Source organism: Uloborus diversus, chromosome 4 (genome assembly GCF_026930045.1).
Source record: "Uloborus diversus isolate 005 chromosome 4, Udiv.v.3.1, whole genome shotgun sequence".
Lineage (NCBI taxonomy): Eukaryota > Metazoa > Arthropoda > Arachnida > Araneae > Uloboridae > Uloborus > Uloborus diversus.
In genome coordinates, this window is record NC_072734.1 from 153,925,319 (window position 1) to 153,937,610 (window position 12,292).

Sequence of the window (12,292 nt, forward strand, 5' to 3'; positions counted from 1 at the left end):
AGAAAAGTTTTTGAACTTCGGGTGGAAAAAGAAAATAACTGACCTACCTGAAGCATTGAAAACTTAAACCCCGCACAAAGTAGTCTCCTTTGGACTCTATACCTCTCACTTAATGGTGCTTCCATAACGTACACTCATTTTTTAAATTTAGTTCAATTTAATGACCTCTTGAGTTTTGGGGACAGTCAGAATCTCGGGGGTCATATAAAAAGAGTAAGGAGCCTATTGAACTACAAAAGTCTAGTTTTGTCAAACATTAGGATCTTAAAAAGGATTTAAACTTCGATGTCTCCTAGTTTCGGGCAAAATTTAAATCAATAGCGCTGCTATAGTTGTTTGGTCATTTTTCTGCAAATAAAAAAAAAAGAAAAAAAAAACGAGAGCTACAAACTACATCAGTCAAAGGCTTCTTGCAAACGACTGATGCATAGACAGATGCGAAAAAAAAGCATGTACACACAGGATCAAAGTCAGATATTGTGAGTGGGCTTGAATACGTTTGCGTGATTTCACAACGCAGAAAATGTCCAGATACTTTTCAAACAACCCTCGTAAATATGAATTTCATATTGTATAGGCACTTTAAAATACATTTTCCTACTTTTCCTAATGTCACAGCTACAACACGGGAACCTCATGTGAAGGTTGCATTACTGTCACATGCAACCTTCTATATTAACTATATTTTGGGTTACTTTTTCAAAAGTAGGTCAGATAGAATCAGATTTTTTTTATGCAATGACCTTTCATACAAAAACTCAAACTTTTTTGCAATGAAAAAAAAGGTGTGCTGTAACCCCGAAGCACGTGACTGCAGTATTTCAGTTTTTGTGCATTGAAACGTTGGTAATTCATTCATTTGTATTTTAATAGTTTAATACCAATTAATAGTATTTTTATTTATTTTTCACTTATTTTTATGTAATGAAGTATTAATGATTCGTACATGAGTAATTTTTGAAGATTTTTCAAATATTTCGGTATCAAAGTAGTCTAATAACATAGTGGACAGTTAAGCCTTCAAAGGACGTTTTAATCATTAAAAAACACACACACACACACACACAGAAATACAGCACAAGCACAAAACAAAGCAATGTGTTTTTTCTTTCCCAAATAAAATACTATTGTTATCAGGTTATAACAGGTACATCAGTAAAGCGTTAATACGTACAAATTTGAAAGAAATCGTAGACTGTAGACACGTGATTTGAGGATGCTGGGGATCACTTTTTAAATTCGAAAGAAGTGTGATTATTAAGGGGGTCCGGGACACATTTTGAAAAAATTTTTATTATGTACTTTAGAGTTTTGAAGTTTTCTGAACTGATTCATCATTTATTTAATAAGCAAAATCATAACATAAATATGAAAAAAAATATTTTTTTATTTAACTTTAATTAGTTTTTTTCAAAAAAATGGGGTTGCTTTAAATTGCTATAACTCAAAATATTGTTGGTCAATTTTCAATTTTTTTTCAAAAAAGTATGCACAAATATCTAAGCTTTAATTTTTATTCGGCGATTTTAAAAATATTGATTCAATAAAAAATAAAAAATATTTGAAGAAAAATTTCGAAAAATTCGAAGATACTTTTTTTTTAAAAAATCATAATTTTTGCAGTAAACGTTTTTTTCAAATTCGCCGAATAAAAATTTAAGTAAATTGCTTGAAAAAGATATGCTCCAAGTTTCATTACTTTATCTCTATCGGTTCCTGACTTATAAGAGTTTGAATGCAAGAAATCGGGAAAAATTGCATCATGGAGAAAAACGCGTTTAAAGTTTTAAAGTTATGTACACATTCGTTAGATGCATGCAACAAAAATAACTATAACTTTCGTTCTATTTAAGGTAGGAACAAGATTCAAACGTCCTCTTAAGCAGAAAAAAACGGAGCAATTTTTCAAATTATAAAAAAAATTTGCAAAATTTGAGGATTTTTGTGTCCCGGACCCCCTTAAGGAAAAGAGACCCAACAAAAGATTTTGCTACATTTAGTTGTTGTGAATTATATAATTTAACTCGCATTTTTAATTCTTGTTTCATTTCAGCACGATCATAAATCCCATTCCAACTCCTAAGGGTTTGCGGGAATTATACCTAATATAAACCTTATTGAATAAAATATGACAACGTATATAAAGTACAAATACAAAATGAAAAAAGGTTAAAAAACCAGCAAACAGCTGTTTCGGCACTCTAAAATACAAATGCCATCATCAGTGCAAATAAAAACGAAGAGAGGTTCAACCCGACTAAAACACAGTCGAGGCAAACATTGGAATGAGAGACGAGTTGTAAAAGATATGAGAGCAGTACCGGAAACGATGACGTCAGAGTTACGTCAGAACTACAGAGGACAGTTGCACTCAGGAGAAAACGTCACGGACAAAAAATAAATCAAATAACAGACTTCCAAACATTAGGAAAAGGGGGAGTGCTAGACAAATCATTGACGATTAAATTAGCATTTTTCCATATGTAATATGACTCCCAAAAATCTAAATCATGAATGGACGAACACTCGTGAATAACTTTGGCGGTAGAAAAAATAAAATTATGGCCACAAGACCAACAATGTTGAGCAATAGAGGAGCGTTTGAGATCCTGTTTTTTGACGTAGTTTTCGTGTTCTTTTATCCGGAATTTGAGGGATCGTCGAGTCTGCCCAATGTAGGCTAATTTGCACTGGCAGGAAACACTATAAATGCCCCATTTGTCAGTCGAAAACTTTGTACTGCATAGTGAATAAAATATGACAACGTATATAAAGTACAAATACAAAATGAAAAAAGGTTAAAAAACCAGCAAACAGCTGTTTCGGCACTCTTAATCTTCTTTCGGCACTCTAATTCTTTCTTGTGTGTCATTCCAATGTTTGCCTCGACTGTGTTTTAGTCGGGTTGAACCTCTCTTCGTTTTTATTTGCACTGATGATGGCATTTGTATTTTAGAGTGCCGAAACAGCTGTTTGCTGGTTTTTTAACCTTTTTTCATTTTGTATTTGTACTTTATATACGTTGTCATATTTTATTCACTATGCAGTACAAAGTTTTCGACTACTTTTTATGTATAAACCTTATTGTTCCAGACAAAGTTTTAAAACATCTCATACACTACTTAAGTACGATCTCATTGAGCATACACAATTAAATGAAGATTCGCTGAAAAAATATGATAAATTCTTATTAAACATTATTAACTGATTTTTAAAAATAAAAAAATGTTTGTCTTGACGATGAAGTGTTTACACTGTTTTCGAGAATGGGTTATTATTCATAATCGCCTAATGCCATGTGCCGTTATGTCTCCGATTTTGCCCATTATTTTTTTTAAAAATCTATTAGATAAGCTAAAATTATTTTATTTTATTTTTTTTATATTTTTTGAATGAAACTTACATTTAGGAGAATTTTTTAAAAAATTCGATTTTTGATCATTTTTCAAAGTCACCGTTTTATCATGAATTTAGAAAATCCCTATAATTTCTTTATTTTTTAACCAATTAAGCTGAATTCGGTATCAATTTCAAGCAAATACTTTTTTCTTTTAGTGTAAATGACAGAAAGTATTCTGTGAATAGTTGGATGTTGCCACTCTTTATCTAAAGTCAGTTTTTATCTTTTTTTTTTTGGAAGATTAAATAAGTCGTATCTCCGGAGTACTACTGTGATATGCATAAAATTGTTTTTGTAACATAGTTAAATCCTTCTTTTGCTATGTAGAAAAAAGTAGAAGGGTATTTTTTAATTGTTTTGAATTAAAAAAAAAAATGTGTTTTGCAGAAAATACAAGTTCTCTATTGCTTTAAATCCCTTTTAACCTTAAAAAGCCCAAAAACTTTTCAAAATAATTAATACTGGACTGCCAAAGCATAAAAATTGATTTGTATCAATAGTTAATCGCTAAGAAGTTGCTCAGTTTGGGAAAAAAAATTGTGGAAAACCTCCGTTTTAAAGTTCACACACACAAAAAAAAAAAAAAAAAAAAAGAAAAAAAAAAAAACTTTTGATTGAAAGTGTACTAATTATTAAGAATAATAATTTAAAGAATAGTGTAAAAATATTTCTAAGAGCATTATATTGCATTTTTTGACATTAAAAGAGGAAAAAAAATAATAATTAATATTGAAAAATTTTTATAGCATAAACTTGTTTGGATTACATAACACTTGACATTGATCTTCCACCTCTTAAAACACTCATGCAATGCGCATCATTCCTCTTTCGCTGTGAAAGTGAATCGACACTTAGCTTTCGACAATTATAAAATGTGAAATGAAAGGAATACTTGTGCGAACTGCATTTAATAAAAAAATTTACTATTCCCCTTGTATCAAGAGATGAGAAAATCAGAATTTCTATCAATAAGTTTAAAAGAGATTTTAAAATATACTTCAATCAGCAAAAATAATCTTCTTCAGAGAAATCTAGAGTTGCGCTGCATGAGTACTGTAAGTGTGGAAGATTATTTTCAGGTGTAACGTAATCCAAAAAAGATTATGTTTTGAAAACTTTTCAATAGTAAAATTTTTTTCATCTTTTAATGTCGGAACAAAAAGCAAAATAATGCCATTAGAAGTATTTTTTACACTATTTATCAAATTATTTTTAATATTATATACACTTTCAATCAAAAGTGTTTTTTTTGTTTTTGAACTCTGAACACCGCACAATGTTTTCCACAATTTTTTCCCAAAAGTGAACAAATTTTTAGCGATTTACTATTTATACAAATTAATTTCTATCCTTTGACAGTCCAGTATTAAATATTCTGAAAAGTTTTTGGGGGTTTACTAAGCTTAAGAGGGATTTAAAGCAATAGAAAACTTGTATTTTCTGCAAAATACATTTTATTTTTTTAATTCAAAACAATTAAAAAACACCTTTCTACTTTTTTCTACATAGCAAGAGAATGATTTAAATATGCTACAAAAAATTCGATGCAGATCATAGTAGGTACTCTGGAGATATGACTTATTTAATCTCCCAAATCAAAAAGCATAAAAACTAACTTTAGATAAAGAGTGGCAACACCCAACTATTCACAGAATACTTTCTGTCGTTCACAACGAAAAAAAAAAAAAAGCCTGAAACTGGTAAAAAAATTCAGCTTAATTGGTTGAAAAATAAAGAAATTACAGAGATTTTCTAAATTTATGCCAAAATGGTAACTTCGAAAAATGATCAAAAATTGAAATTTTGAAAAAAATTTTCAAAGCGTAATTTTCATTTAAAAAACCTTTAAAAAAATAATTTGAGCTTATCTCATGGATATCTATTCGTAAAAAAATAACGGAGAAAATGGGAGATATGACGGCACGGCCGACTATTTAGTTTAAACGATTTGACGTGGAATGATCCATTCGTGATTTAAGATTTTCATTTTACTTTTATTTAACTAAACGATGTTTATCCTTCGTCTAGGTTACATCTTTATTCTTTTCTTCAGCTTCAAAAACAGGAACCGACAAGAAAAAATTTTAGAGTATCATAAATCAAATCAAAATCTTTGCTGGAAATCGAAATTTAATGTCTTAAGGGTCCTGGAATAGCAAATCGAAGAAAAATATCGAATGTGATTTTTGCTCTCAGATTATTTATATTTTTTATTTTCTTCTGCAGTGATAAGAAAAAGACAGACGATTGAAAGCGGATGATAAAATTGATGTTTTTCATTGATGCTCCACATATCGTATACAATATCATACTCGAATATACTACGAAGAATAAAATTTTTCTGAAGTATGATAAAAACTGACTTTGCAATGTAGTGCACGTGGCAGTAGAAAAATTTTTGAACTTCGGGTGAAAAAAGAAAATAACTGACCTACCTGAAGCATTGAAAACTTAAACCCCGCACAAAGTAGTCTCCTGGGGACTCTATACCTCTCACTTAATGGTGTTTCCATAACGTACACTCATTTTTTAAATTTAGTTCAATTTAATGACCTCTTGAGTTTTGGGGACAGTCAGAATCTCAGGGGGTCATATAAAAAGCGTAAGGAGCCTATTGAACTACAAAAGTCTAGTTTTGTCAAACATTAGGATCTTAAAAAGGATTTAAACTTCGATGTCTCCTAGTTTCGGGCAAAATTTAAATCAATAGCGCTGCTATAGTTGTTTGGTCATTTTTCTGCAAATAAAAAAAAAAGAAAAAAAAGACGAGAGCTACAAACTACATCAGTCAAAGGCTTCTTGCAAACGACTGATGCATAGACAGATGCGAAAAAAAAGCATGTACACACAGGATCAAAGTCAGATATTGTGAGTGGGCTTGAATACGTTTGCGTGATTTCACAACGCAGAAAATGTCCAGATACTTTTCAAACAACCCTCGTAAATATGAATTTCATATTGTATAGGCACTTTAAAATACATTTTCCTACTTTTCCTAATGTCACAGCTACAACAAGGGAACCTCATGTGAAGGTTGCATTACTGTCACATAAAGACCCTAGTCACGTGACGGACACAGAATTTACTGAATAATCATCAACAGGTTGCAATAACTTAAGAGTTTTAGTTTGTGACGACGTCACAATTCATAAAGATGCAACATAATGGTGACATAAGGGGTAAACATAAAGGTTAAGTCACGTAAAACATGCCCCAAATGTATTATAACATGAATCCTGTGTGACGTCAGAATTTTGTAACTGTATGACGGCGATCTTTATGACGTGTTTATAACTTTTATGTGAGATGTTTTGCTATAAGGGTTATTGCAGTGTTCTAAAAGGCAGTTAAATTAAAGTTGCTATGAAGTATCAACATAAAATGTGCTCAGAACTCAAGTTACTTGTTGCTTTATATTTTATGAAAATATTTTCTTTTATTCTTCACTTGTACCAGTGCAAGCCGTTGAAGGACTTCCCAACAATTGGAAAATCTCAAAGTATTGAAGGATCTTATTTTCACCGCTTCATTTTTGTTGAAAGATTAACTTGAAACGTAAAAACCTAATCTTGCGAAATTTTCTTTAAAGTTCGTTGAAATAGGGAACTGTTTTAGGTTTTTATTTCGATCTGCTGGGAAAATCTTCGCGATACTACTGCAAATGTAACCCCTCCCCTCTGTCCCATATTAAACGTTCTTTTTCAGTTACATTTCCTAGAAGAAATGCTTTTTAAGATTAGAATTAGTTTTATCACAGCCAAACTAACTAAGATTAGAATTAGTTTTATCACAGCCAAACTAACTCATCTTACTTGTCAATTTTATCCTAATATACTTGTAATTTAAAAAAATGTCCGGAAAAGAAAAACACTTTAGTTGAAGTAATTTAATACATAATGTGTAATACGATAATTTCAGTTAATATGGTGTTAAAAAAATAATGTTGCGTTCTTTTGCCAATTTCTAAAGATACTTAATCAGAAGAAGGATTAAGTTATTGACTTGTGCTAAAAATTATAACATTCAGTTTCTTATGTGTACGCTTGTTAGAACTTTTATTTACACTGTAAATATTAATGCTTCAGTTGGCGTACTTATCATATTAGTAGAAAACTTTTATTTTCGTGTTTATCTGTATAACATTCTGATGGAATAAAACACGTTTTTATGATATGAATGTCAATTTTCATTTGAAAGGAGGAAAATGTATTCTTCAATGTCTATGCTTTTAAGTGCGATTAACGCTATGTCAATGTCAGCAAAACTTTTAAGACGTCATAATAACAAACCCGAAGTATAAACATAAATTACTTCAGCCTTTCGTTACATGAATAACTATTTGATGTAAGTGTTTTTTGACATTTTTAGTAACTCTCTTTGAAACAGAATTTCCGTTTCAGAGTTAATGTGTTAATGTAAAAGTATTCTAATGCATTCGTTTCAATATTTAAACGGCTGGAATTACTAAAAGAAATTCTATAAAGTATCTAAAGAAGGCGTATTGTGGGTGCATATTTATAATGAAATTTGCAGTTGGAAATTGAGCAAGTTCAAAAATGATAAGATTATATTTCAAAAAATATTTTCTCTTGGTGGTGAAATTTTCAGCTAGTGTTGTTCGTTTATGAAATTTGCCAATAATTTTTATTCATTATTCTCTCAATACATATTTCCGGTGCGCATGGAATATTACCTTTAAGATGGTATTTATCCACGTAATTCCCTTCTTCTAGTTGATCGTTCCTTTTGTTCTCTTTTAGATTTTTTAAGCTATCGTTGCCCTACCTCAATACTAAGAAGCATGGGAAAAAATAAATTTGAAACTACTATATTAGCTAAATAGTTTCACAACACTCTAATCAGTGGCTTCGCTATGGGATGCGGGGGCTGGTCCGCCCCGGTGTCACCCGACTGGGGGGTGACACCCGAAGTAAAATAAGGGACAAGTTTTGAAAATACTAACACTTTAATTTAGAAAATGTTCTACACAATTTTAAATTACAATTACTCTATCAGATGCAGTTGCATCACCACGGGGAGGAAGGGCTGATACGAAATTGGTCATGACTTTCTAAAGAGTCGCTTTAAATGCGTTTTTGAGCTTTGATTTCGAAAAATTGTTGGTCTTCTTAACGTTTCTAAAGATGGCCTACAGTAGCGTTTTGAAGAAAAAGCCCGGGGGGTTTCCCCGAACCTCTTCAACCTGTAACATTATCTTGATTAAAAATTGTCTAGAATGAGTTTTTAAGACTTTAAATTAGAAAAAATTCCGTAGGTCCCATAAAATCACCAAAGCTTCTCTAAAACTGCGTTTTAAGAGCTACAATTTCGAAAAATGTCCGAGGTATTTCCGCTGAAGCTTCCTTTTCCTAGCATACTTGAAGGTAACATGTGCGTTTTTAATGCTTCGATTTCAAAAAATTTACGTGATGACTCTTACGAACCAAATTTTCCCTAACATTATCTAAGCTAATCTACACTGCATTTTTAAGACTACAAATTTTAAAATTTTCCGCGAGGTAACCCATGCTAGGTACGCCACTGTTTGAATCGCACAGCTTAAAATATTAGTGTTAGACATGCATCAGCCTTATTTTCTTATTACTTAGTGCATTTCCAAATGTACAGCTTGTTTCTCCAAATAGCAATTTTTTTAGTAATAGCAGTTTAGTTAGTTATATCGAGCGTAGCATCGGTTCTTGCTGATGAAAAAAAAATGAGAACGCGTGAACTGTATGTAAGGCTATTTCTATTAGTCCTGAAATAAACCGAAATAGGTAAATTAGTTTGGCGCTTAGGTGTACCTTGCATCCTTGGAAACTTGCAAACTTGGCTGCAAACTGAGTTTTAACTGTAGGAGATGAAAAGTTATTTTAATCGGCTTCGAGAACGGCAAAATTGTCGTTTTTCGTGATTAAGAACTTTCAACGAAAGCTATCTTCAATAAAAATTGAAAAGATTCCCAAGTGTAGCATTGAATTTTTCTCGATTATAAGAGGGTTACGGAGGAAAGAAATCTCCGGGATGTCCCAAAAAAGAGAGAAATGAGCCATTACGAAAATCTTGAGCAATAGGAACAAAACTTCAGGTGAGCTTGCAGGAGATTTAGCGAATGCAATGTCAAAAAAGTAATTTGCTCATAAAAGTCAACAGTTTCAAATTGCTGAAGAACAAGGAAAGAAAATTCCAGCCAAGCACAATAGAAGAATCGACTGAAATGGGAAAAAGTTCACATGTCCGGGAATTTAGAATATGAAAGAATTATATTTTGTGATGAAAAGCAAATCAATTTAGAAGATTCTGTCGGTTTTTCTTATTATTGGCACGTTCTGCTAAAAGAACCTGAACCTTTTCCCAACTGCAGAAAGGTTAAGAGTCACTAGTAGTGAGGGCTGCGTTTGATTTTCGTAATAAATTTAATATTGGGTTTCCCTTTGCCCGAACAAATGCAATAACATACCAATTTCTACTGAAGAAAACGTATTCTTTGTTGCTGTGGAAATTGGCAGACATTTCTGGTTGTTTGAGCTGGAAATTGGATCCATTCATAAGGAAAAAAGCACATGGGAATGGTATCTGAATAATGCCATGCATTTATTTCTAAGGGCATTTGTTTTTCCTGATTCAAACCCGGTGGATAAAATGTGAGCTTATTGGTTTGGGAAATTTATGCAAATGGAAAGCAGTATGCCATAATTTAATAATTGAAGGGGTCGGGGCAAGAATGTGACATGCGATTGATGTGAATTTTCAGTAGGCCAATTTCCAACTCATAAAAAATATTTGTAGAATTTTTCAAAGGTATTATACACTCAAGAGCCAAAACATTATGACCACCAGTCAATAACGAGTTGGTCCACCTTTGGCGCGCAACACAGCTTCAACACGCCTTGGCATGGATGCCACAAGTCCTTGGTAGATAGCCGGAGACAGATTATACCAGATGTTTAAGCAATTGCCACGCAAATCCGAGATATTGCGAATTGGTGGTCTTTGAACTCTGAGTTGCCGTCATATGACATCCCAAATACGTTCTATTGGATTGAGATCCGGTGAGTTAGACGGCCAGGACATTAACTGGAATTCAGCATCATGTTCGTCGGGCCACTCCAACCAATTTTAGCCTTGTGATACGGGGCGTTGTCCTGTTGGAACATTCCATTTACAGCTGGAAAAACAGAAACCATGTAAGGGTGCAACTGGTCCGCAATGATGCTCAGATACCCTGTGGCATTCAGGGTCTGCTGTACCACAACCATGGGTCCCAGAGACGTCCAAGAGAACGTCCCCCAAAGCATAAGACCTCCACCACTTACCTACTCTTCATTGTATGGCCTACTGTACATTGAGGGAACAACTGTTTTCCCCGGAAGACGGCGTATCCTGATACGGCCATCACCGTGATGCATGACAAAACGTGATTCATCTGACAAGGCATTTCTCTCCCACTGATCCATGGACCAGTCGCGATGCTCCCGGGCTCAGCGCAAGCGCAGTTGACGGTGACGCTTGGTCAGCAAAGGCAAACGAGTGAGACGTTTGCTGCGTAGCCCCATATCCAACAGTGTCCGCTGAACTGTGTGCTTCGATACTATTCTACTTGGCTCTCCATTGTACTGAGCTGTCAGCTGAGCCACTGTCTGGCTCTGGTTTTGCTTCACCATGCGAGACAGTCTCCGACGACATTTTACTTCAATAGCGTGTGGACGTCCAATACCATGTCGTCTACTGCTGGTTTCACCGTCATTCATCCACTTTGCATAAGTACTAACAACTGTAAGTCGCGAACAACTCACGAGTCGAGCAGTTTCTGAAATACTTGTTCCGAGCCTTCGAGCCATTAAAATCTGCCCTCTATCAAAGTCGCTTAGATCCGCAGCCTTTCCCATCATACACAGAAGTGAGTGAAAGAATGATTCTTTAGACTCTTCAGCAGCAGTTAAATACCACTTCCACCTGATCACGTGCCTTCAACGTCATCCAGGCGAGTTCATTGCAAAATGTGGGGGTGGTCATAATGTTTTGGCTCTTAAGTGTACATTCCATATACTGCAATACTAAAACCAGATATGTTTAAATCCAAGTGACACAATCCATTGTAAAGCTTATTTCAATATTAGATATGAGGACCAAAACTTTTGATCGAAAAGTCACATCTTGTGGCTTGTCACGTTTCTACCCTGAGCCTTTCAATAAAAAGAGTCCATCATGTATTACTGGAAAAAAATCAAACAAACATACTAAGTCCTTTAAAATCCTGACCGTGTTCATACATTAGTTAGAAAGTTTAGTGCGTACACTTGCTACACACACACACACACACTAATGTATACTTCATGTTTATATCTTCGTGGAACACCTGAAAATGCAAAAATGTAGTTTTCTTGATATTTGAAACAAGTTTTGTTGTGCAAGAAAAGTACTTGTTCTGTTTAAAGCAATGATAAGTTTTTACTTTATTTTGCAGTATTATTTTTTTTTGGTTTGATAAACTTGGTGTTCCTCATATTTTGAGCCTTTGTATATTAAAATCACTAAGAACAAGTGTCCGACAAATTATAACACCACTTGCATTTACATCGAAATTAACAATGATTTCCCCCAAAAAGGGACAAAAGACCCCTTTAGAAACACCACAATACAACCAAAATGAGAAGTTCCCAACTAGAACCCACTAGGAGTCTACGTACCAAATTTCAATTTTCTAGGACATACCGTTCTTGAGTTATGCGACATACATACACACATACGCACGTACGCGCATACATACACACATACGCACGTACGCGCATACATACACAAATATGCACATACGAACATACAGACGTCACGAGAAAACTCGTTGTAATTAACTCGGAAATAGTTAAAATGGATATTTTGCGTATCTATACG

The 12,292-nt window shown here is 33.4% G+C and overlaps 1 protein-coding gene across 1 annotated transcript; it reads right to left on the minus strand.

The window, feature by feature from the left end:
* Positions 1-10,881: 10,881 nt before the first annotated feature.
* On the minus strand, positions 10,882-11,289 carry LOC129220929 (uncharacterized). The gene has a single exon (XM_054855365.1). The coding sequence runs from the start codon at positions 11,287-11,289 to the stop codon at positions 10,882-10,884; it is 408 nt and encodes a 135-aa protein (XP_054711340.1).
* Positions 11,290-12,292: the final 1,003 nt, after the last annotated feature.

Coding starts and splice junctions, on each gene's coding strand:
- LOC129220929 (XM_054855365.1), bottom strand. CDS start 11,289: ATGGGAAAGGCTGCGGATCTAAGCGACTTTGATAGAGGGCAGATTTTA.